Raw genomic sequence first — 26188 nt, forward strand, 5'->3', positions numbered from 1 at the left:
TTTTTGATAAGTCAAAACAAAATGTATTCAATCCTTCAAAATAGTCCACAATAACAATGATTTATTCAAAAATTGAAATATAAGGGCATTGCTTCAAATCAATGTACCTCTGTTTAAGCATAAATGCATTTATTAATGCATGCTTCCTTAAAAAGTTCAAATTCCTATAATGAATTAGCAATTTAGAACAAAAGGAGTATCATATCAAACTGTGGATTGCAAAGTTCAAAACGATTTAACAGAGGAAGTATCACATGAAAATATCATATGGAATTAATGGAACTCTTGATTGCGAAGTTGAAAAAGATTGACCCTCTGTTTGGAACATAGGGAAAACAAAGGAAATGAAAGGAAAATAAGAACTTTTAATCAGTGGATGTTTGGTTCCTCATTAAGGAAGAAAAGAATAAGAAAATAAATTAAAGGGAGATTGTTGGAAACATCTGTAAAAGATTGAGTCTCGGATCGGATAAATAGAAAAAGAGTTGAACCTTAATATATCATTGGATGACTCAACTCTTACAAGGTTTAGCCATTTAAATAAATATGAATTATTCAATGTATATTAGATCCATCAGATATGGTTGGGACTTTATAAATACTCTCCAACGGATTAGACTTATGTGCACACGGGAAAACATAACAACTAATTAATGTTTCGAACTGAAACTTGAGTGAAATTTTACCAAAAGAAGTATGAAAATCCATTGATGTGCTCACTTGAGGACACGCAAAGGATAAGAATATGAAGTAGTATTAATTATTACCTCGTAAAACCAAAGGTATAGCTTACCTTTGTTCTCTTTTCTGTTCTGATCTTTGAGGGGGCTGGCAGGGCCAAGGCTGGTAATCAATACCAGTCCTGGTCCTAAAGCTGGCAAGGTTTCAAAAATCGTCATGGTAGGAACCAGCGCGCGATGGTCTCACTCTCTCGCGCGACACTCTGGTGCTGCATGAGATGGACCGCATGGGGATTGGTGTCCTACTGTTTTGCATTTATGTATATATAGATCATTCTGCTAAGTATGATAAAAATCAGTTTACTGCTTTCTTTAGTATAAACTGCTAGTTTGTATTTCAATATGAGTTTCTGCTGTTTTGAAGTACCCTTGGGATCATTCTGGACCTGTCCCAGAACCCAGAAATGTGTAAACCAAGCACTGGTCTGGTTGCGCCAGGGCGCGGCCATCCCGCGCTAGGGCGCATCATCGCGCGCCAGACTGGCTCTATCGCGCGACAGAGCGCCAGGGCGCACCATCGCGCGCCAGACTGCCTCCATCGCGCGACAGAGCGCCAAGGCGCATTCTTGCGCGACAGACTGGCTCTGTCGCGCGATAGTATACCCCTGACCAGTGAGTGGCCTTGCACGGGTAGCTTAGTTTTAGGCCATTATGTTGTCCCCACACTGTTTATGGGGTGTTTTATTAATTTGTAAAGCTTTAAACTGCTTTAGACAGTATATTATGCTGCCTATAAACTGCGTGGTTTGTCCTGGATGTGCACTGGTCCTTCCAGAGCCCAGAGGGTTTGAGAATAAGAGCTGTGGATTTGAGCTCACCGGCGTGCGCGTATCTTGGAATTGTGCGCGCAGGAGTGAACAGCATGCAGTGACTTGTTCAGTGCATGCTGGTTTCTTCCTGCGCACGTCACTCCAAAATAGGGGCCTTCCAGTTTGTTTAAACTCCCACAATAGTCTATTCTCATCCTATACTAACTGCTCATCCATGCTATCTATCACATTTTGCAAACATGTTACAGTTTTAATTCCCAATTAACTGTTCCCCCGCCCTAATTGGCTAAAGAATTGATTAATCAAAAAGAATCGCAAATGAACATCTTTCGCAAATGCCTAAGTAGAGACCGATCTCCCGATTGAGCGAGAAGGGTGCCATAAAACCCTTCCTCTCTCATAACCTGGCTCCCGAACCCAGATATGGTTTCGACGGACTGGTTCCTTAACTTTTTCAAATCAAACAGCGCGGCAAGTACTTCGAAATACGGTTCCTTGGGTGTCGGACGTTCAAAACCCAAGTGGCGACTCTGTATTTTCGCGAGCGCTTGACGTCCAGCTAAAAAGCGCTCCCGCGAACCGGCATTTTTCTCTCTTTGGGAAGGGAACGGAATCCTTTTCCCAAAAAGAAAAAAAGGGCACGCATGCCCACAATGGCGACTCTGCTGGGGATCGAATCAATATTGGTCTATACTTAGATTTTAATACGCTCGAGAACAATCCCACAAAAGCCTGTCAAAATAGTGAGCTTCGCGCTGCTAAAGAAAGGATTGGTGATTTAACAGGATCTCATGTTCGGCCATCTGATCTGGGACTTTTTCCGATTGTTCTCTGGTGTAGTTTTCTCTAAGTATTGATTAAATAAAGAGAGCCTAATTTGAAACGGCATTTGCGAATTTGCGATTTCATTTCATTAATCAATTTCTTTGGCATCTTCATTTGCATCGATGTGGGATAAGCCTCGTTGGATCGTTTTGGCAATCCGGCACGGTTTACCGGAGCTTGGGGACCCTGAATGACCGACAACCTTCGACGATGATGAGTCATTCTACCGTTTAACTGTTGCTCTGCGATTACGCGGGTAGCGGGAGGTATATCTTGGCTCTAGTCTGAGGAACCCGTTACAAGCCAAAACCAGCCTTTGCATATACACAGCATTAGAACTCTCCAAACTAGGACAGGTACCTACAGGGTAAGATTACTTGCATCTAACCCCCATATACTGTCTACGTGTTACTGCTTTCCCTATCGCATGTACTGTAATACACTATTTTGCATAAGAGCATGCTTAAGGTTGTCTTGTCTTTCAAGTTTGTCATGCGTTGTCTAAGACATTGTTGGACCCGATGAGGAGTCGTTCATTCTGTTGAATGTTCGTTATCAATCACAAAGTCTTTAGTTCAATGAGACTTTGAGCAATCAAAATTTACTACATCCTTGGCTCATGCCCGATTGAGGATTCAACCGAAAATATGGAACAACAAAAGTAGTGATGCCATGTCACTGACGCCACCCAGGTTGAAGTGCGAAGTCACTATACACCGCAGCGTTCAAGGTTAAGCTGCCATGTCATCACCGCCGGGTCATTCCAGATTCAAAGTTGAACTTTTAAATGGGACTAGTCGAAGATTTAGTCTATTTTGACATCTTTTAGGATCTGTCAATCTACTCAGGGACACATCGCCGAAAAGAATTCTGAGGATTCTGGCAACGTCTGAAATTCGTGAGGCAAACTCGTCTCTGTTTTTGTACATACATACCGTTATGCGTAGGAGCATGTTTAGGGCGGCTTCTAAGTAGTCTTTTTCGAGTCTGTCTTATGTTTATTAGGACACTGCTAGACCCAATGAAGAGTCGTGCATCTCGATGGAGCACGTTGTCAATTTTCAAAGTCCTTGGATCAGCGAGACTTTGAGAAATCAAACCTTTTTAAGCCCTTATCTCATGCCTGATTGAAGTTTCAACCAAAAATAAGGAACCACAAAGTATGGATGTCATGTCACTGGCACTACCCAGGTTGAAGTGCGAAGTCACTATACACCGCGGCGTTCAAAGTTAAGGTGCCATGTCATCAATACCGAGTTGTTCTGAATTCTAAGTTGAAACTTCAAGAACGAAATAGACAAAGGTTTAGTCTGTTTTGACATCTCTTAGTGTTAATCGATCTGTTCAAAAGATACACCTCGAAAAGAAATCCGAGGATTTTGGCAGCGTTCGAGCATCATGAGACAGACTCGTCTCTAGTTCTAAGGTCTAGGAGGACACTGACGACGATGATCTCTACATTTTCGTTCTTTCAATTCTCTCAATAAACTGCTGAAAAGGCGTCACTGAGCTTTCATTACTTTACTGCCAAAGCTTTGAGCCATTGCATCGTCGGAGAGTACCAAAAAGAAAAGCCAAACCTGCTTGGAAACATCTGCCGGAGCTGTTGCACCTTTGCTTCCAAGGTCATATCACCTGCCTCGTTCATCAATTCAGAATGGCAGTACAAATGGAGCTGGCTGAGCTCAAGAAGGCTGTAGAAGAATTGGGTCACAAGATGGACAAACAGATGATTATGGTCCAGGGACTCGTTGGCCTCGTTACCTCCACAGCCTCGCAGTCAGATATGGGGCTAGTCGAAGAACCTTCTCAAGCCTACCACCCTCCAATGGTCAGAATCAAACTGTGCTCAGGAGACATGTTCAAAGACCTGGCTGAGTTTCATGATGTCAAGACTCACTCGAAAGAGGATGATGATTCCTTGTTCAAAGCCATTGCCAAAGGGGAGGACATGCTTAGTGATGAATTTAGCCCCGAAGGCAAAAGAATGCATCCTGTTGATGTAGCAAACTGCAAAGCAAACAAGGGTTTCGCTTTGGATTCTCAGGTTCACTCGCCGGAACCCACCAAGAACTTTCTCATGCTTCTCTACACCTTTGGCCTCAATTTATGAGAAGCTCCTCGATGCTGGTTCCATCAAGCCCCTCAATCCAACTCCTCTACCCAAAAATCCATCACCCAACTTCAAGTAAAACCTCTATTGTGCCTACTGCCTGGCCATCCTACCAATTCTTGCTTCCGGCTTCGACATGCCGTTCAAGATCTCGTTGATTGTGGTATCATCACAACCCAACCACCATCAACAGCCGATATCAATCAGGTTCAAAACGCTCAAAGCTTCCGAGCCCGAACCCAACCCTGGAGTTTTTCTGTCTTCGAGGCACCTCTATCTACAGTAATGGAGAAGCTTTTCCAATCCAGGCATCTCAAGCCTTTGACCCCGACTTCCCCACCCAAAGTCTTACAGCCAACTGCAATGCCAACCATTTCTGTGCCTTCCACCAAATGCCTGGCCATCTCACAGACAAGTGCTATCGTCTCCGACACGAGATACAAGATCTTATCAACGATGGCAAGATTCAAGTTCCACCAAAGCCCAATGTCATTTTTGACTCCTTGCCTTAACACGGGTCTGACCCTCTGGATGGTCATATAACAGTCAACCCTACTTAAATCAACCCGAGCTCCGAGCCGAATGTACCCATCTCGTCCGAGCCCGAGGATAGCCTGCTGGCTGCTGTTTGTGCAATTGGGACTTTCTCTGCCGACATTTGGTTTGACAGTGATAAGGGGCTTGCAAATGAGAAGACCGACTGGCTGAGGTCCGTTGATCAAAGGAGCACCGAGTAGGTTTGGTCGAAGAAGCTGAGGAGGGCGAAGTGCTGTTGCTTGGGCCTGATACCCGCTGGATCCTACCTCTTTTTGTGGAAGCTACGGGTAGCTTTTTAACAATTGCGTTTTCAAAACCACGTCTAGTTTGCATTGGTGTTTTGTCTGAGTCTGACACAGAGTCTTTTGAGTCTATCTAAGTCTAGCTCTAAGTCGGAGGTTGTGCCTCTTGGCCCTCCACGTCGTAACTTTTATTTCAAGTTTTAAGTCTGCTATACTTGGCAAACTCGAGGGGCTTTCTTTATGATATGCATTATCTTGCTTCTAAGTACTTTGCTGGCTTGTGAATAAACTGTGTCGACCCAGACGACGAAGGGATAGATTTCGATGGGATCATTCTCATGTGTTCCCTCGCCGAAAGGGAAGACGAAAGGCATGCTCAGCCTATAAATTGAAATAATAGTTTTCAAATAAACTTGAAAGATGAAGTAGACCTCCAAATGGTTCAAACTGGTTTAACACTGTCCCCAAAGAAGCATTGCGCCCAGTCAGGCAAGCTTGAAGAATTCATCGATGTCTTGGCATTGTCTCACAAAGACACGCCTGGCATTGATCTTGAGACGAAAAAGCATCAAACCCCCTGCTATCGGGTGCCAATCTAGAAAACAAAAGCTCAGAAGGCTCCGGGCCTCGTACCGTGGTCAAAAAGTAACAACAGTGGCGTTCCGCCAAGTATAAATGGGGAAATGCACAAAATGGCTCGGAGCAAGGCATTTCCAACTGAAGCACTCTTGACTCTTCGTCATCAAAGCCATTTTATCTAGGGCTGTAGCAAAAGATCATCGACCTCGATGGCAACAATTCAATACTTTGGTCAGCCTGGATCAATTCAAAAGCTACCTTTTCCCTGAGAGAAGCTCGTTGGGCTGAAAACCCCAAGAGTGGGCGGTTCCAAGCAAAAATTAGAGCAGCCTGCTAGACCAAGAACCTATGAAGGAGGTCTAGGCAAAAGTAAAGGCAACATTTGAAAGCTCGCTAGACCGAAAACCCGAATGGGCGGTTCTAGGCAAAAGTTAGAGCGTAAAAGGTGAGGTAAAATACTGGAGCGAACCTTGGCCTGAATTACGTTTTGACCTGATTCCCTAAAATGTGGGATACGTAGGCAGTCTCTCTTCGAGACTCAGTCATATTTTATCAACATGGTCCATGGTTGACATTTTTGGTGCACACCAAGGGTCGAGAAGGGTCGAGAACAAGACAAGCTTCATCTATGCAGAAGGGGGGAAACCTTTCATTTTTCAATTTTATTTCAAACTACTACTTCAATTTCAAAGCTGAGCAAAAGCCTTAAAAGATTTTAAGCATAAAAAATAGAATGAAATGCTGGCGAGGCCTAACGGCTCACAGTTTATTCTAAGTTCAGCGAAGTCTGGTGTGAGCAGTTGCAGTAGCTTTGCAGTCATGTGCGCTAGTTTGAGGTTTACGCGCACTTATTCATAGTTATGTGCGTTGGTCTCAACCCTGCGTGCGCTTTTCCAATTCGCGCAGCGATCAATAGCAGTCAGCTACTGCCTTCGAGTCCTGTTCAAGGGGCTTTTTGCCAAGTTTTGTCATACCGTGCAGACCTAATGTGACTACACGGGGGTGTCGGTTTCAGTCCGGGCCTATATGTGTCATCATTTGCGTCTTATGTCCATCTTTGTGGCATTTTTCTAGATTTCAATCCATTGTCATGTCAAGATGCTATTCTCGGTTCTATTTGTTCGTGCAGGTCATTGTACAGCTATTTTGACCTTGCAAGTGTCAGTTTCACCTGTCTGAGGGAATATTTTGAGTTTTGGCATGTTAATGCCCAAAATTTCATTATCTCCCATGTGTCTAAGGGTCCACGTTGAATCCTGGGGCTCTTTCTCCCTTTTCGTTCAAGCTAGGCAAGTTTACGCATATGTGTGTCTGTCTGTGTGTCGACTCAATTTACTTGTCAATGCAAATTAGATATTAGCGGATGGTTTATTGCATTCTCTTAGACATCCTCAAAAGGAAATCAATAAACTAAAAAATGCAATTTTTACATTGCTATCCTAGCTTCTGTAATCTACAAGCTGAAGAATCCTGTGGACAGCAAGGGCACGTTAGCCCAAGGCCAAGCGAAGCATATCTATGGAACTTGTCCGCCCAAGCATCAAAGAAGGGGGATGCAAGCTCATTGCCGCTACTAAAAGTCAATTGGGCACGCTGGCTCACTCAACGTCTCTCTATCTGGATTCGCATCTCAGAAGCAAAAGACAATAAAGTACTGGGGCTCAGTGGTAGTCCTTAGGCATCGTTGTCCTCCTAGGAGCCGCCCTTAGCTTGCATCTACATTTTCAATTTGTTCATTTTGTTTGTATACATCGTTGCATATTGTGTATATCAACTATTGAAAACAGGAAGGTGGCCAGAATGGTTACCATCAAGTCTTTGTTTCCCGAAGGATGCGATGCAGTCTCCTGCGGTTTTGTTATTGTTGGTCAACGGATGCGAAGAAATCTCCCTAAATCCACGATTTGTTTACCAAAGGATGCGATGCAATCTCCTGCGGTGTTGTTCTCGTTGGTCAAGGATGCAAAGAAATCTCCCTGAATCTACGATTTGTTTGCCAAAGGATGCGATGCAGTCTCCTGCGTTTTTTTGTTATCATTGGTCAAGGATGCGTAGAAATCTCCCTGAATCCATGGTTTGTTTGCCGACACATGCGATTGAAAATCTCTGACGGTATTGTTCTCATAGCAGGATGCGATAAAATCTTCTGCGGGACCAATCAATGACAGCTGGTCCTGTCCCAATGTTCAACGGCTCGATCATTTTGTATAGTGATCCGCCCATCCAAATCAACGACAGCCGGTCCTGTCCAATTCTCAACGGCTCGATCATTTTGTATAGTGATCCGCCCATCCAAATCAACGACAGCCGGTCCTGTCCAATTCTCAAGGGCTCGATCATTTTGTATAGTGATCCGCCCTTTCAAATTAACGACAGCCGGTCCTGTCCAATTTTCAACGGCTCGATCATTTTTTATAGTGATCCGCCCTTTCAATTCAACGACAACTGGTCCTGTCCCAATGTTCAACGGCTCGATCATTTTGTATAGTGATCCGCCCATCCAAATCAACGACAGCCGGTCCTGCCCAATTTTCAACGGCTCGATTATTTTGTATAGTGATCCACCCTTTTAAATCAACGATAGCCGGTCCTGTCCAAAACTCAACGGCTTAATCATTCTACACACTGATCTGCCCTTTCAAATCAACGACAGCCGGTCCTGTCCAAATCTTAACGGTTAGATCATTTATACTGATGATCTTTCCATCCTGTCTGCAACGGCTCGGTCATTTATACTGATGATCCTCCCATCCAGACTTCAACGGTTAGATCATTTATACTGATGATCCTTCCATCCTGTCTGCAACGGCTTGGTCATTTATACTGATGATCCTCCCGTCCGGACTTCAACGGCTTGATCATTTATACTAATGATCGTCCCATCCTGTCAACAGTTTGATCACTCAGCACATTGATCTCTCCGTCCAATTCAACAATGGTCAGCCATATCATCAACGATGGTCAGCCATATCATCAACGACGGTTAGCCATATTGTCCTTATCAATTCAGCGATGGTCAGCCAAATCATCAACGACGGTCAGCCATATCGTCCTTCTCAATTCAACGATGGTCAGCCATATAATCAACGACGGTCAGCCATATCGTCCTTCTCAATTCAACGATGGTAAGCCATATCATCAACGACGGTCAGCCATATCGTCCTTCTCAATCAACCCGATGGTCAGCCATATCATCAACGACGGTCAGTCATATCGTCTAACCCAATCAACCTGATGGTCAGCCATATCATCAACGACGGTCAGCCATATCGTCCAACTCAATCAACCTGATGGTCAGCCATATCATCAACGACGGTCAGCCATATCGTCCGACTTAATCAACCCGATGGTCAGCCATATCATCAACGACGGTGAGCCATATCGTCCAACCCAATCAACCGGATGGTCAGCCATATCATCAACAACGGTCAGCCATATCGTCCGACTCAATCAACCCGATGGTCAGCCATATCATCAACGACGGTCAGCCATATCGTCCCACCCAATCAACCTGATGGTCAGCCATATCATCAACGACGGTCAGCCATATCGTCCGACTCAGTCATTCGCGATGGTCAGCCATATCATCGACGACAATCAGCCATCGCCTGTCTCTGTCTATTCAGTGATGACAACCTACCACGTCGCCTGTCTTTGCCCATTCAGCGACGACAGCCACATCGCCTGTCTCTGTCTATTCAGCGATGAAAACCAACCACATCACCTGTCTCTGTCCAGTCAGCGATGACAACCAGCCATATTGTTCGTGTTCGCCCCGATCAATAACGATCAGGATATCGTACGATGGCCCGCCCATTCGCAACTAGTTGTTCCCGAGGAGAGTCCGCCTCAGCCTGCCCCAAACGACTACCTCTACTTCAGTCTAGCTTCGCGCGCATCTTCCAGCAGGCTTATTGCTCTGTCTTGGATGGTCTTTGATAAGGAGATTGGCTCTGATTCCCAACAGATGGAATTCAACCTGCCTGACCAACCTACCCGTGTTTGTTGGAATACTTTGTGCCGAGGATAGCTTGATCCCCAGCAACGACGGCCTGTCCGGTCCAAATCTGCAAGGACAGCCTGTCCTGTCCAAATTCGATCAACAAGCGGTGATTCGCTCGTCCACTTCTACTTCCATCCCCGGCAATGGACAGCCAGTCCATTCCACCGATCAGGTTCCTTAAGTTTACTTGTCTACTTTGCTAGTATGCTTTGCTCTGGATTGCCATGAGGGGTGTCTAGAATTCTTTGACGTTACTTGTACCAAGTCGATGGTGCTTCAAGTGCCGTCAAAGAGAGGCTACTGTAGAAACCCCAATCTGGGCTTCCAGATTAGTTTACTTACGGTTTTTTATTCCCCGATGATGAAATGGATCAAGAACACCCCGGGAATGATAGCATGTTTGAGCTTTGGGTGTTTGCAAAACCCTTGAACCTAACCTAGCCTAAGCCACTTCAAAAACCAAAAACCCTACTGATGCGCGCCAGGGCGCAACCATCCTGCGCCGGGGCGCACCATCGCGCGCCCGACTCAATCCATCACGCGACAGAGCGCCGAGGCGCATCATCGCACGCCTAACTCACTCCATCGCGCAACAGAGCGCCAGGGCGTACCATCGCGCGACAGACTGACTCCGTCGCGCGACGGTCCAACCTACCACCAATCTTTCTGAAGGAGGACAGTTGGCCACCAATGCAACCTCAGCTAGGCCTCGTGGACTGGCTGAACTCCTTTGTTTCCAACCAGATTCAACTCCATCTCCTCCTATATATATCCCCCTTTGTTCTTCCCTTAAATGGTTCCAAAAAATTGAAAGGCTAAGTACAAGCTCTAATGCTTTTCTTCTAAATTCACATTCCTTAAAACACTTAAACACCTCAATCAAGCCTCAAACACATCAAAACTCAACACTTTTCAAACTCAAAAACCAAAGGTATAGCTTACCTTTGTTCTCTTAATTGTTCTGATCTCTGAGGGAGGCTGGCAGGGCCAAGGCTGGTAATCAATACCAGTCCTGGTCCTAAAGCTGGCAAGGTTTCAAAAACTGTCATGGTAGGAACCAGTGCGCGATGGTCCCACTCTTTCACGTGACACTCCGGTGCTGCATGCGATGGACCGCGTGGGGATTGGTGTCCTACTGTTTCGCATTTATGTATATATAGATCATTCTATTAAGTATGATAAAAATCAGTTTACTGTTTTCTTTAGTATAAACTGCTAGTTTGTTTTTCATTATGAGTTTCTGCTGTTTTGGAGTACCCTTGGGATCATTCTGGACCTGTCCCAGAACCCAGAAATGTGTAAACCAAGCACTGGTCTGGTTGCGCCAGGGCGCATCATCGCGCATCAAATTGGCTCTATCGCGCGACAGAGCGCCAGGGTGCACCATCGCGCGACAGAGCGCCAGGGCGCATCCTCGCGCGACAGACTGGCTCCGTCGCGCGATAGTATGCCCCTGACCAATGAGTGGCCTTGCATGGGTAGCTTAGTTTTAGGCCATTATTTTGTCCCCACACTATTTATGGGGTGTTTTATTAATTTGTAATGCTTTAAACTGCTTTAGACTGTATATTATGCTGCCTATAAACTGCGTGGTTTGTCCTAGGTGTGCACTGGTCCTTCCAGAGCCCAAAGGGTTTGAGAATAAGAGCTGTGGGTTTGAGCTCACCGGCACGCGCGTGTCTTGGAGTTGTGCGCGCAGGAGTGAACAGCATGCAGTGACTTGTTCAGTGCATGCTGGTTTCTTCCTGCGCACGTCACTCCAAAATAGGGGCCTTCCAGTTTATTTAAACTCCTACAACAGTCTGTTCTCATCCTATACTAACTGCTCATCCATGCTATTTATCACATTTTGCAAACATGTTACAGTTTTAATCCCCGATTAACTGTTCCCCCGCCCTAATTGGCTAAAGAATTGATTAATCAAAAAGAATCGCAAACAAACATCTTTCGCAAATGCCTAAGTAGAGACCGATCTCCGGATTGAGCGAGAGGGGTGCCATAAAACCCTTCCCCTCTCGTAACCTGGCTCTTGAACCCAGATATGGTTACGACGGACTGATTCCTTAACTTTTTCAAATCAAACAGCGCGGCAAGTGCTTCGAAATACGGTTCTTTGGGTGTCGGACCTTCAAAACCCAAGTGGCGACTCTGTATTTTCGCGAGCGCTTGACGTCCAGCTAAAAAGCGCACCCGCGAACCGGCATTTTCCTCTCCTTGGGATGGAAACGGAATCATTTTCCCAAAAAGAAGAAAAGGGCACACATGCCCACAAACAATTTGTGATTTGTTCGTCACTTCTGCACAACACTTCTATATACACATCAATGTGGGGGCCATTATTGATTGGATGACTTGCACCTGATTCTTACGTGATGGGGAAGGGAGTTGGGGCCATTGGGACCGTGAATAATCTCTTCTTTTGGACACTTGTACCATGTTTTTTTTCTAATAACGGTTGGCAAGTCCAGCGATCCAGGAGAGAGAGAGAGAGAGAGAGAGAGAGAGAGGCTTTTCCCATTGTTCCTTCTCAGTTCCTTTTTACTCAATCATCCAAGATAAAATGAGACCCCACTTAAATATATAGCCATCACTCTCTCTGTCTCTGTGTGTGTGTCTATTGGAGAAGAAGGGTACCATTCAGGCATTCAGCTAATCTGGAAGTGAAGTCACACAAATTATGATCTTGATTCAAGCAGGTACTGTCTCATTAATCTAACAACTTGGCATTTTCAAGATTTTGAATAATGGGGTATCGGGCGGTAGCTGTAGCGGAAGTATATATTGAACGACACGTAACGGGAAATGGTTGTAGCAGTCAACTTCTGAAAATTATTTTTGACAAAAAAAAGTTAATTTTGAGTGCAGTCTAAATCACTCATAACGGTCAAGTATTGGCCTAAAAAGTTAATTTTGAGTGTGGCCTGAATCACCCATACGCATGTAGTTTCTCGTCTCACCAGTATATGGGGCAACAGTATTGAAAGGAACCGAGCTGATTATTCTCTATGAATTGTGAAATTAGGGCTTTAATCCGGTCTTTGTAAGTTTTTACGTATCTTGATTATTTGGGCAAATTAGTGTTTTTGTTTGCAAGATATTCTTGATGGACGTACGTACCAATGATATTTTCATGCAAAACTTAATTTCATGGTCATCCATTAAAATTGGGAACACTTAACAATGAATGCTCACATTTTTGTTCTTTCGTTTAGTTAGAATTTTTCAGTATTTTAGTTCAAAACTTCAGATTTTATTTTTACTTAATAAATAATGAATATATAAGTTTAGTTTCACATATTGAGGTTGATGGCAAGTGATTTGTAAGGTTAAGAATAATGGATGCCGATGTTTGATAAAACTGAAAATTGAAAGCTGAAAAATTAAATACTGAATGCTAAATTTTTTAAGATGAAAAGCTGTTTGATAAATGTATTAAGTACTAAATTAAGAAAATGATAAATAACTTTAGTTTTGATTCTCTCTTAATTTTACTAATGGTCACAATAGATTTGTGATAATAGTGGAATGGTGATTGTGGTGGGGGTGGTGGGGTGGTGGTGATGGAGTGAGGGTCGTGGTGGTGGCGTAATGGTGGCGGTGGTTGTGTAATGGTGGCAGTGGGTGGTGGCGGTACAATGAGGGGGGTGGCGGCGGCGTAATGGTGGCGGTGGTTGTGTATTGGTGGCGGTGGAGTGGGGGTGGTGGCGTAGTAATGGTGGTGGTGTTGGTGTGGAGTAGTGGTGGTGGTGTAGTGATGGCATGGTGATGGTGGTGAAATGGTAGTAGTATTAATGGAGTAGTGATGGTGGTGGTGGAGTGGTGGCAATCGTGGTGGCGGTAGTGGAGTAATAGTGGTGGTGGAGTGATAGTGTGACACCTCACCTCACTTTTCGGTGGCCGGCGGTACTGCAGGAAGCAGGCTCCGTCCGGATGAAAGGGGGTAAGTCATGGTTTATAAGGAAAGATCCCTCCTACTTGTACAATCACTACAAGAAAAATGAAAATTGGTGACAAAAAAGTGGCGACGAAATTTAATTTCGTCACTAAATGAGTATATTTTGCGACAAAAAAATAAATTCGTCACTGTTTTAACAACTTCCGTGACAAAATAATTTCATCACTAATTATACTTGTTTAGCGACGAAAAATATATTTTCGTCACCAAAGGGTACCCATTTGGTGACGAAATACATTTTTCGTCATTGAAAGCTTAGAAAAGGTGACGAAATTATTTTTCATCACTAAAGATAATCATTTGGTGACAAAATATATATTTTGTCGCCAAATGGGACCAATTTAGCAATGAAATAATTTTTTCATCACCAAATGCTTAACTTGGGTGACGAAAAATAATTTCGTCACTATTTTAATGCTTTCAGTGACGAAAAATATATTTCGTCGTTAAATGTGTACCTTTCGTGACGAAACTTATGAATTGCGCTTTGTCACTAAATATATTTCGGATTGCGATTGAGATAATTCAAATTGGGTTTGAACAATAACTCAATTGCGATTGAGATAATTCAATTGAGATAATTCAAATTGGGTTTGAACAATAACTCAATTGCCTACAACTTTCATGTTTATTAAAACTGTTAATTTTAATGTTTAAAGGTTCAAAATTATATTCGAAATATATTTTCATGTTAAACATATGTGTTATATATTAAATATTTCAAATATTTAATGAAAAGTGTGAGTGGTGCAGTTGGTCGCGGCTTATGCAAGAAACTCAAGGGACTCGGGTTCGAAACCCAATAGGAGCAAAAAAGAAGAATTTTTTTCCCATATGAAAACGTCTTTTGCAACGAAAAATTTCGTCACCGATTTCTTATATTGGTGACGAAAATTTTCGTCACCGATGTGACCCATCGGTGACGAATTTTTTTGTCGTCAAATAGCAAAATAAGCGAGAAAAAAAAATTCGTCACCAATTATTCACTTTTTGGTGACGAAATATTTCGTCATCAAAAGACACTATAGGTAACGAAAAATAGATTTCGTCACCAGGTAAGAATCCTCGACAACCTTTAGTCGACAAATTTTTTTTCGTTACCTATATTATTTGTGACGAAAAACATACAATTTATGACAATTTTCATTCGTCGCCCAATGTAATTTTTCTTGTAGTGAATGCCTTTTAAAGCCGTGAGGGCAGGCCAAAGTGCATAGGAACTTCACAGTTAAGCGTGCTAATCCTAGGGTAGTCCAGAGATGGGTGACCTACTGGGAAGTCTATGGACTTTGGGCGTCTAAAGTAAACAATATTATACAAAGATGGAGTGTCGTTACAGATAGTGGTGGTAGAGTGATGGTGGCGGGTGTGATTGTGGTGGTGGTGGTTGAATGAAAAAACATATTTTTTTAAAATTTTTTAGCCTATATTTTAAGACACTTAATTTGTTAAGCAATGTGAAATATTATATCAAATTTTCTTAATCACTTATTACTTAATTGATTCAATTTTAAGTGCTGAATTTAGATTATCAAACAACTCTTATGTCACTTCCTGCGTCCCAATATGTTTGTCTAGTTTGCGTCCCAATATGTTTGTCTAGTTTTGAGATTCCAACTTTTTAACAAGACAAAATAATTACTACCAAAAAGCGTTAAGTTTCCAACAATGCTCCTCACTATTTTGATACTACATGATATTGCACATTCTTTTAGGCATAATTAAAGAGAAAGGGTATTAAGAGGACTTTTTTTAAGTCAATTTAAAATTGGACAAATATTTAAGGATATGTAAAATTTAAAAAGTGAACAAACAAATTGAAATGGAGAGAGTAATTTCTTAGTCTGCCACGCACCAAACACCACACAACAAGAAAATGTCCAGTTCGTACATATGGTAACGATGATTGTTACAGTAGAATTAATTCATGATATTCTTTTCATTTTTAAAAGTTTCTTAATACATCCATATTTTTGTTCCGTACATATTCACTCGAAAAATGAAAATGTCTTTAGAACAACCCGTAAATAAAATTTACGATGCTCAATAGCATGTTTTTTTAAAAGACCAACATGAAGGAAGGCTTTTTTCCACCGAAACTATTGAATCATGCTTCGCCTGACTGTCCAATAGTGTTTTGAACGGTTCGGATTAAAAACTAATTGTTAAGGGTCAAATTCGAAAAACAAATCTCAACCATTGATTGCCAAAATAGACGGCTGTGATTGTGCGGAGCTGTGAACAAGTTATTTCTCTCTTGCAACGAAACGTAATAAATTGTTTTCCCTTGAAAAGTTTGCCACCGGAACAACATATGGAGCGTAGAATTAGAAAGTTCAATCCGTTAATTTACTTTCCTACTGCTATAAACTAGCATTCGAAATGATTTCACCTATTGAAAGAGCTGTATGATCAGTTGTTGGCAGTGTGATTTTGATCAGCAGAAGACAGACCCGCCAACTCATTCCATCGAGTTGGACGAACCTGTGGAGGGAATGGGAGCCACGAGGATTGATCTTGCTCAGCCTCACTGCCCAAATCGTCCTCGTCGGTCTCGGAAACCGCCGAAAGTACATCGCCAAAACTTGGGTCAGAACCATTGTCTGGTTCTTCTACTTGCTTGCCGACTCTGTAGCCACAATGGCCATCGGCATCCTGTCGGATGATATCGGGGAAGTCTACTGGAACGGTAAGAACAGGAATCCTCGCTCTTCGAATAACCAGTTAACGGCATTTTGGGCCTCTTTTTTGCTCTTGCACTTGGGTGGGATGGACACCATCACCGCCTACTCATTGGAAGACAATGAGCTATGGCTGAGGCATTCTTTCAGCGTCATTGCCATAGCAGGGACGACCACGTACATCATGCTCTTGTCGTGGTCATACTTGGCTTCCAAGATCGGGATGCCAGTAGGGCAATCTTTGAAAGCAACGCAATGAACCCTGAGAAGGCTTTAAAGGTAGTCGAGATTGAACTCGGATTGATGTACGATGTTATGTACACCAAAGCAACAGTAGTCTATTCGGCTTGGGGGGTGTTTGGACCATGTATTCACCGCCCGTCGATAATCGACTGAAAGGTGGCGATTATGGAAATGCATCCTATTTTATTATTATTTTTGGTATTTGTATTTTAATAACATGTGCAGGACACTTGGCGTATCTCTATTTACTTGGAAGTTGAAAGGACACTTGTCATTGTCCTGCACACTTTGAGGTTGAAGAAAAGTTATTTGGACAAGTGGCATGCTCCTACACACTTTGATATTAGTGGGAAGTTATTTGGACAAGTGGAAGCAAAGGAGAATAAAGAGTAGTGGGAAGTTTGGAAGTTATTTCCTGCACATCTTTGTTTTTCTATAAATAGCCTTTTTAGGCTTCATTGTAAGGACACACAAACAACGCCAATCAGGCCTTTATCTTTTCTTTTTTAGGAGTAGAATTAACTTGTAATTGTTCACTCAATCATCTCGATTGATTGTTCTTCTACTTTGAGGGTTAATAAAGTCCATTTTGTTAATCTTCTTCCATACTTCACCCACTTCATTGTTTGTTTCCAAAGAAGTCCTGAAATACGGCAAGGAACCAAACTCCACTTTTCACATCCACATTCCAGCAAGCTTTACGATACAGTTTCCCGTCGATTCTCCGTCGATTGGAAAGAAAACAAGAATTTTTGGTAACAATTTTGGCGCTAGAAGGAGGGCACATTACTAATTTGGAAGTGAGCAATGGCACCAAATAGCTCAGAGATTGAATCGTTTGACTTGATTCAACGATTTGCGAGGGTTTTAAATGATCCAGAGAGTGAAATAGCCAAAACATTGATGGCTATGTTTAAAGTTGCAATGGCTCGAAATCAGCCAATAATGGAAGTACCAGTTAACGTAAACGTTAACCTTGGACAAAGCAGTGGATGTCCAAATCATGTTACTGAGTTACCTTTTTCTCAAGTATTTGAAAATCCAATTTTTTAACCTAGGCCTAGCCCAACAAGGCCAATGGATTTTTATCAACCACTTCCAAATACTAGTGGAAGTAATGGAGTTGGAAGTCAATGTAGTAATGACCAAAATGAAACCATTCCCATTGGTTTCAAAGTACCGCATGGATTTGGTACTAATCAAAGTCAATATGTGCCTCTTATGGCACACTACACATCAACCACAAGAACCCCAGAATTATTTGTTCAATTATTGATCAACAATATTCGGAAGAGGTATGGATTTTTTAGAAGCCATCTATATTGGTATCCGTATTGGTTTTGGTTGAAACATGCCCAATTTTGGTTAAGAGGTGTAGATATGTTCAATGCTTTTCTACAATTTTTGGGCAAAATATCTTAATTTTGTCCGCACCATCACTAATTAAAAAAAAAAAAAAAAAAAAGGGAAACCGGCCATTTTTTTGGCCAATTCCTGGATATAGAGAGATCCATATATCTTGGTGCCTTTCAAGGCTTCATTTATGATAACAGAGGAAACTAATTTCCGGCAAAACATGGCCATTTGTAATGGCTTTGTTTTTCGTTAGACAAAATCTAACAAACTGTATTCCATGTGCATGGATGTCGGCATCCTATGAGTGATGGCAACCAGTTTATGAAGAAGCAAAAATGGCCAACACTTAGGCCAATTTATGGAAGGCCCAATCTTATAAGAATTTTTATACCGAAATCTTCTGAGAATTTTATTGCCATGCATCGATGGATCAGTGCCAATAGTTTGTGGCCTCGTTTCCTTTCCACAGGCCTCTAGTTTCTAAAATGGCATTTAAGCCTTGCATTAAAGGCTTGATCAATTAAATTGTTCAAAGGAGGCCGCCATTTAATTGGCCAATTTTTGGAACAATCTGGGGGTTTACAATTTTGATCAATTTTGTTTTAAAAAAAAAAAAAAAAAAAACAAGAGAAGACATTATGATCGAAAACTTGTGTTTAGATAGCGAAAAGATCCTTGGCCATAAGTTGGCCTTTTACCCACGAATTGCTTCCCCATATGTGCCCAGTACAAACTTTGGAAGGGTACGGCTTATAAGTTGCCAATAGAGAAATTGGCACTTAATTATATTTTGGCCAAACAAAGGCCAATGGCTGCTCATTAAATTTTTCATTCCAGATTTTACAAGAAAATCAGAACATGTGGCCAATTATGAAATGAGAAATAACCCTCTTTTGATATCGAATTTGCATGGGGGGCAAACTCATCTTTACAAGAGCCAATGTGGTTCGAAAGTTTAAAACTCAAAACGAGTTGAATCATGAAAATAATCCGACAGAAAAATAAGGCCGCTACCATCGATTATAATCAGGGCCCGTCGATTGTATCAAGGCCCGTCGATACCATCTTTGGCCTTCCACTAAGGTTATGGCCGAATTATGAAATAAGAAATTGTCCTCTTTTTGATATGGAATTTGCATGGGGGGCAAACTCATGTTTAGATTAGAAAGTCAAATTAGTCTTAGAATATGAATCCTTTTTGCATAGGCCATTTGTACTAGTTTAACCTGTTCATAGGTTGACATGAATTCCAAGTATACAAAAACAGTTTGTCGATTGACAATTCATCAAGATACTTGGCTCTGTCGATGGATACTTGGTTCTGTCGATTGATACTTGGCCCCGTCGATTGACAATCCTACTGGATACTTGGCTAGATATAAACCAATCTCTGTTGATTAATGGTTTACACATGCCTATTGTGCAATGGTCCATAATACTTCAATAGATCACATTTCCTCGTTTCCTTTCTGTAGGAATTATAGTTGAAGGAAACTAATCGATGGAGGCAATATTATCCAACAGTGATCGACGGCTCGACAGTGGCAAAGCCAATACATGGTTTTTGACAGTGGAATTAAGCCTTGAAGGCTTTGTTCAGTCGAAAAGTGAAAAGATTGGTGTTAAATTTATATAAAACTCTTTGAGAGTTAGGGGCATAAATGTTTACCCGTCGATATCGACAGAGGGGTGATTTAAAACGTACTAGTTCATTATTCACTTGGGTTACGTTAGCACTTCACCCAAATGAATAAGGGGGGCATTGTTTGGACCATATATTCACCGCCCGTCGATAATCGACTGAAAGGTGGCGATTATGGAAATGCATCCTATTTTATTATTATTGTTGGTATTTGTATTTTAATAACATGTGCAGGACACTTGGCGTATCTCTATTTACTTGGAAGTTGAAAGGACACTTGTCATTGTCCTGCACACTTTGAGGTTGAAGAGAAGTTATTTGGACAAGTGGCATGCTCCTACACACTTTGATATTAGTGGGAAGTTATTTGGACAAGTGGAAGCAAAGGAGAATAAAGAGTAGTGGGAAGTTTGGAAGTTATTTCCTGCACATCTTTGTTTTTCTATAAATAGCCTTTTTAGGCTTCATTGTAAGGACACACAAACAACGCCAATCAGGCCTTTATCTTTTCTTTTCTAGGAGTAGAATTAACTTGTAATTGTTCACTCAATCATCTCGATTGATTGTTCTTCTACTTTGAGGGTTAATAAAGTCCATTTTGTTAATCTTCTTCCATACTTCACCCACTTCATTGTTTGTTTCCAAAGAAGTCCTGAAATACGGCAAGGAACCAAACTCCACTTTTCACATCCACATTCCAGCAAGCTTTACGATACAGTTTCCCGTCGATTCTCCGTCGATTGGAAAGAAAACAAGAATTTTGGTAACAGGGGGTCACTCAACGAATCGTCGGAAGTTTTCTGATCCTAGGCGTATTGCTGATGGTATCACTGGACGGTGCACTGGTGGTAAAAAACTCCTCCAAGACTGACCTAACCACAACTCTGGTGTTGTTGATAGTTGCTTTGATTCTGGATTTATGTGCATTTGGGGAACTATTGCTCTCCGACCAAACAGCTCATTGGTTGATTAAGCGTGGGAAATATTCAAGATTAGAAAATAACAATCATATCCGTACCATGATACCAACAAACTGGGGTCGAAAACGCAAGAGGTGGTCGAAAACCGTGGAACAATTCAGTCTGCTAAAATTCTGCTTTGCCACAAGAAGAAAACCCTTGTTTTGCCTCAAAATCCTAAAGCTGTTACACATTGAGGAAGTTGCCGAGATTTTTTGGTACCAGAGCAATACTTCTCCAGACCCACTTTATCTCGGATTAGACGAAGATTTACCAAAACAAATCTTTAAACGGGTCAAGGATGTTATGTCTTGGGGAAGAAATAACAACAAAGACACAGATCTAAAGTCCCTGTACGGCTATCGGGGAGGCCTAGTGCTCGAAATGTACAACCGCTAAGATCTTCAGTGGAGCGTGGATATGGCATTCGAGCGGAGCGTTCTTGTCTGGCACCTTGCTACAGAGATACGTTACAAACTCGATTTCATAATGAAGCCGGATGTTACTAATACCCCGTCGTACTTCCACGACAGGGGCAAGTGCATGTCGCGCTATATGCTATACCTCCTAGTTAAGCATCCGGATATGTTGCCGATTGGGATGGGACAAATCAAGTTCAGAGACCTATATTCCAACCTTGCGGACTTCATAGAAATGCATACATCCAAGTCGCTTAAAGACGTGACAGAAGAAGACGCTGCGGATTTGTTGATAGGCTTGGTGAAGGATGAGAACATGGTTGTTGGAGGAGGGGACATGAGTAATTCTGTGATATTTGACGGCTGTAAGCTCGCGCCACAACTCGGAAAGTACGAGCAGGAACAAGGAAAAGAGGACGTACAGGAACGTATATGGAACGTAATTGTTTTTTTTTGGATGGAAATATTGGGTTATGCTGCAAGCCAATGTAAAGGACGACAACATGCTCAACGGTTGAGACGAGGAGAAGAGTATCTCACTCATCTCTGGCTTCTCATGGCACATTTTGGCTTAACCGATCACTTCCAAATACCTCGTAGTCGTGTTGTAGCTGAGGCCGTTCTAAGGTAAACAAAACTAAGGATATGAATGTTTAATTGTTTAGTAGCCGTTCTTTTGGATTGTGGCTGTTTTAATTTGGTGTTAGGTTGCTTTGCGGCTTTCGTGCTTCTTGTGATGTTTTTTGTCGACTTTTTGCCTTTCTTTGGGTGTGATTTCCAGGAGGCTTTTGCCGGTGTGCCCGTGATCTTTTTAATCTTCGTTATCATCTTCAAAGATTAATAAAATTTTCTTTTTGCCTATCAAGTATCTATTTCTGTTGTTTGTTTGCGTTTTTTAATTTATCTTAGGTAACATATTACGACTACCATATGATTAGCTCCTGATATATAAACCACCAAACTTTCCTCTTGTGTTAGTTATATCAGTTAAACCAACTTCCCTCTTGGAATAGGAGTCCTTGTTATGTTCATATATGTGGATTGTGAGAGGCAATGTCATGTACCCTGTTAAATCCAGCTAGCGACTAGTCTTGGGAAGATTTTCTACGTCTTCCTTTAAATACCTCGTAGTTGGGATTTTTGGAGGCAGGTCCTTTTTTTAGCTTCGGTTTTATCTCAACTTTGAATAATCTCCTCCTATATTATTTTTACCCAATATAGTTTTGACTCATTATTTCAAACAAAAATACCCTCTACAGTTTACATAACACAGTTCATATAGTGCCCAGTTCACATAGCACACAGTTCACGTAGCCCCAATAATACTGTCATGACCAAAAACCTACCTTGAAAGTCGTGACCGGCCAAGCGGGTGTTAAGCCACCTAAGGCTTACTCATATTCTAGTTTAGGGATTTCTCGCATCATTGTCATTTTAAACCATAAAAGCAAAGTATGCGGTAGCGTAAAATAAATAACATAATCCCAGAGCTTCTAGGTGTACAATTATAATAATTACAGATCATTAAACTACACATGATTCTCCACGGTTATTCTAGCACTCCATTCAGTCCACAACTTGCTATCTACCTTAACCTGAAAAGTTGGAAAAGGTTTTCATAAGCCGAAGCTCGGGTGAGAAACATATACCGAAGTTACATGTTTGACCATGAAAATAGTTCAAAGCAACAATCCAAATATTTCATTGAACATCCAGTACATGCATTTTAGCCCGTAAGCTCATTTCTTTGGTCCAAGAGATGGACCATTTTCATTTCATTTCTCTTTCAACTTTTGCACTTTTGAGCGATAATAACATTCAACGGTATTTTTGTCAGTCGGTTGGGGAGCGACCTCATTGAAGAGTGGTAAGATATCATTACCCGGTGATGCCTGGCTGCATCTCCTACCTTATTACTTCACGCCACTAATATCTTTACCCGTCCCCTAGCGCTCGGGACGCCGTTCGAATGAATCATATTATCACGAGCATGTACTAGCAACCAATAAAATTCAAGTTTCCAAAACATATTGCCATGGTCTAGATTTAACCGTAACACATAAGATTTATAAACAAGCCATCGCATGTATTTCCCATTTATCATCATCAATTCAACCAAGTAAGAAGCTCAAATTTCATATTTTCCAGTAAAATCAAGCAATGGCATTTCATTCCAAAAATTTAGAAAATACATGTAACTAAGGTATGCGCAACTCACCTTTAAGAAGTGCTCAATTCATCACGTATGCGAGATACTTCGTTGAACTGGTACCTACTCCATTGAACTGGTACCTAAGTAGAAATGCACTGATTATCACTAACCCACAAATATTGCTCTGTAATTTGTCTAAATTAGTACACCCTTGTAGGACCCGTAATAGTACGTACTAGCTTGTGAGGTCGGAATATGACCTTTTAGGACCTCAATTGAGGGTTACTCCAAAATCACCATATCGGCAAAAGGAGTTTATGAAGGTTTGGGGACTGAGCAGACACAATTTGAAAAGTTGGGCGATCATAGAATTCCAATTGGCTACACTACATATTTTTCCATAACTCAGAGGCTAATAGTATAAATATTTCAAGGCCCAAATTGAACAATCCAATCAGATCACTGGGTTTGGTTCGGGAGTTCAGAGGTGCTGTTCCAGTAAGCAGCCAGGAAGTTCAATTCAAGTTTCTAAGACTCTCATTTGGGGTTTAATTTGTTGTTAGTCCGAACCCTAGCGACAAGTCCCTGTTCCAGAAATAATAATTCTAATTTTGAGACGCAAATGGTTATGGGTTACACTACAGATACATATATATATATATATATATATATACACATATATTTTTTTTTTCCTACTCTTATGTAAACTGGGGACTGAGAAATGAAGTTTACCGTGAGAGAGAGGATAGAGATTCTAATGAAATATGAACGGAAGTCGGCAGTCGACGTGAGAGGTTGGAGGAACAGGAGTCGTGCTGCCGCTTCTTCTTTCACTTTGTGTTTTCCCTTCTTTTTTTTTGTCTTTAGTTCCCTTAAATTCCCTAGAATATATCCATGAATTGGTAAGTGATATGGTAACTGTATTGGGAAATACTATTAATTAATCAAACTATTAGGGCATAAATCAAGACAGACCTACATATAACGCATGGGATGGGTCTAGGATCTGTAAGAATTGTCAACAACTAGCATCACATAAGTCTTAATCGTTCATCCATTGGGTGGAATCACTCTCCGATTACAAGGCTTTAAATCACAGAGAGAGGGAGATCATCTAAGTTATGCGCAATCAACGTGTAGGTCTTCACAGAACACACAAAACTTAGAGTAGAATATTTACCTTTATAGTCTGCTTCTCGTAAAAGAGCCCTAGAATAAACCTTCAAACGATTGAAAGAAGAAAGAGGAACAGATCTTAAGAAGGAAACAGAGAGCGGAAGAAACCGTCTAGAGAAGAGGAAGTCGTGGGTGTTGTTTCTCCGCAAAAAGTGCAAAAACCAAATCCGCTTGGAATCGCGGCGTGCCAGGACTGTATTGCTGTCCAAATTTGTATCAAGGCTTGAAAGTCTCAATCTGACTTCTAATCGAACGAAAGTGCACGGCTTAAGGGTAAAACCGTGAGGAGGTTCGTGGTTTGCCTTAACGAAAAGGAATTAAAAATTTCCTAACTGTTGTTAGAAAATGGAAAGAAAAGTAGAACAAGACCTAAAATAGAATTTAAAGTACTTTATTAACAGTTAAATAAAGTCTGGTTACAATGAAATGAAATGAAATAAAATGTATTCTTGGCTAGATTGAACGGTAAAATAAAGATAATTGAAAGATAAATTGGATAAGTCGTGGGCTTAATGGCCGTGGACCAAGGCCAAGGCCTTCAAATGTGGTATTTATAGGCATAAGTTCCAGCTACTTGAGCTGCTTCCAAAAGCCTTTTTATGCATGGCTATCAAGTGTCCTCCTAGTAAAGACTTAGGCTTGAGCTGCTTCTACTTTCTCCAATGAGTGATTGCCACCTGTCCAAGCCTTGCTCCTCACTCCAAGAAATCTGCTGAGGCCTGAAAGGCTTGAAAAAACTCTCATTTCTTGCATAAAAACTTGTAAAAGTGTAAAAAGAATTTTGGTTGTGCAGAATCTCTAGGCCTTTTGAGCTGTTTGTAAGTTGCTTGAATGCCTGGATAGAAGATCTTGGGCCCGCCAAGGTTAAAAGCCAAAATTTTACCAAACCTTTCAGCTATTTCATTGGCTCTTGAGCCCCTTTTGATGACCCACTTGTTATTTTTAGGTATGTGTGTATACACACACACACACACACATATTTATATATGGAATAGAGAGATTTCGTGGGACTTGTGCCCTACCATTTGCTTTCTTTAAGCTTTTATACAGAAGGCCTAATTGAGCTGTTATTGAGCAGCCTGTATGTTGCTAGAGAGAACCTTCTAGACCTGTGAGCTGCTTGGGATGTCGCCATGTATGGCTGCCATGTGTCCCAAGCCTTGCTTCATGCTGAAGGATAGTACAGACTCAGGCCTTGAGTTGCTTGTAAGTAGCTTACCTAGACCACCTACTAAGCAAGAACATCCTAGGCCTTCAAGCTGGTTATGAGCAACTTAAGGCCTTTTCCTGCCAATTAAAGGCCATATGAGATGTTTTAAAAAGCAGGCTCATCCGTTACTTGGGCCTGAGCTTGAGGTGAATCATAGGCCTCCATCATTTATAAGCCCTGCGAGCCCTTGGAGAAAAACCCAGGCTTTAGCTGATTTGGACCTACTAGAAGGCCTTATTGTTTCTAAGAACTGGCTCGGACCTGGATGAAACGCTCGGACCTAGTGGGTTGTCCCAAGACTTTGCAAACTCAATTGGCCCTTTTGCATTCAAACTGGCCCAATTCTGCAGGTGATCGATTTATAAGGTTTCTCAAGGCCTGAAACTACCTCCGAGACCATTCTTCTATTCTTTTTCTAATTTTAGCCAAAAGTGGGTGTAAACAGGTTTATGCTCGGAACGCATGGAAATATCAGAGCGCCAATTTTACGAGCGAAAACTTTCCGTGGGTTTTGTTTTTACTGCTAGATTCAATGGAACTGTGGATATACCATTGCAAACCAAAATGTATATTGCGTTTTATGGGA

General features: G+C 41.7%; 1 protein-coding gene across 1 annotated transcript; it reads left to right on the forward strand.

The window, feature by feature from the left end:
• The first annotated feature begins 12356 nt into the window (after positions 1-12356).
• LOC131303096 (uncharacterized) lies at positions 12357-21977 on the forward strand. The gene is made up of 5 exons (XM_058329887.1): positions 12357-12505; positions 16181-16679; positions 17510-17717; positions 20457-20766; positions 21046-21977. Exons 1-5 carry the CDS (start codon positions 12487-12489, stop codon positions 21693-21695), a joined length of 1686 nt encoding a protein of 561 aa, XP_058185870.1. The 5' UTR covers positions 12357-12486; the 3' UTR covers positions 21696-21977.
• The last annotated feature ends 4211 nt before the right edge of the window (positions 21978-26188 follow it).

This window comes from Rhododendron vialii, chromosome 10a, assembly GCF_030253575.1.
Source record: "Rhododendron vialii isolate Sample 1 chromosome 10a, ASM3025357v1".
In the NCBI taxonomy this organism is placed as follows: Eukaryota; Viridiplantae; Streptophyta; class Magnoliopsida; order Ericales; family Ericaceae; genus Rhododendron; species Rhododendron vialii.

Excerpts from the sequence above, each read along its gene's own strand:
- LOC131303096 (XM_058329887.1), top strand. Across the intron at positions 16,680-17,509 it reads AAGATCGGGATGCCAGTAGG|CTCAGAGATTGAATCGTTTG; the intron begins GCAATCTTTGAA and ends GGCACCAAATAG. Across the intron at positions 20,767-21,045 it reads GAAAACCGTGGAACAATTCA|ATCTTCAGTGGAGCGTGGAT; the intron begins GTCTGCTAAAAT and ends ACAACCGCTAAG.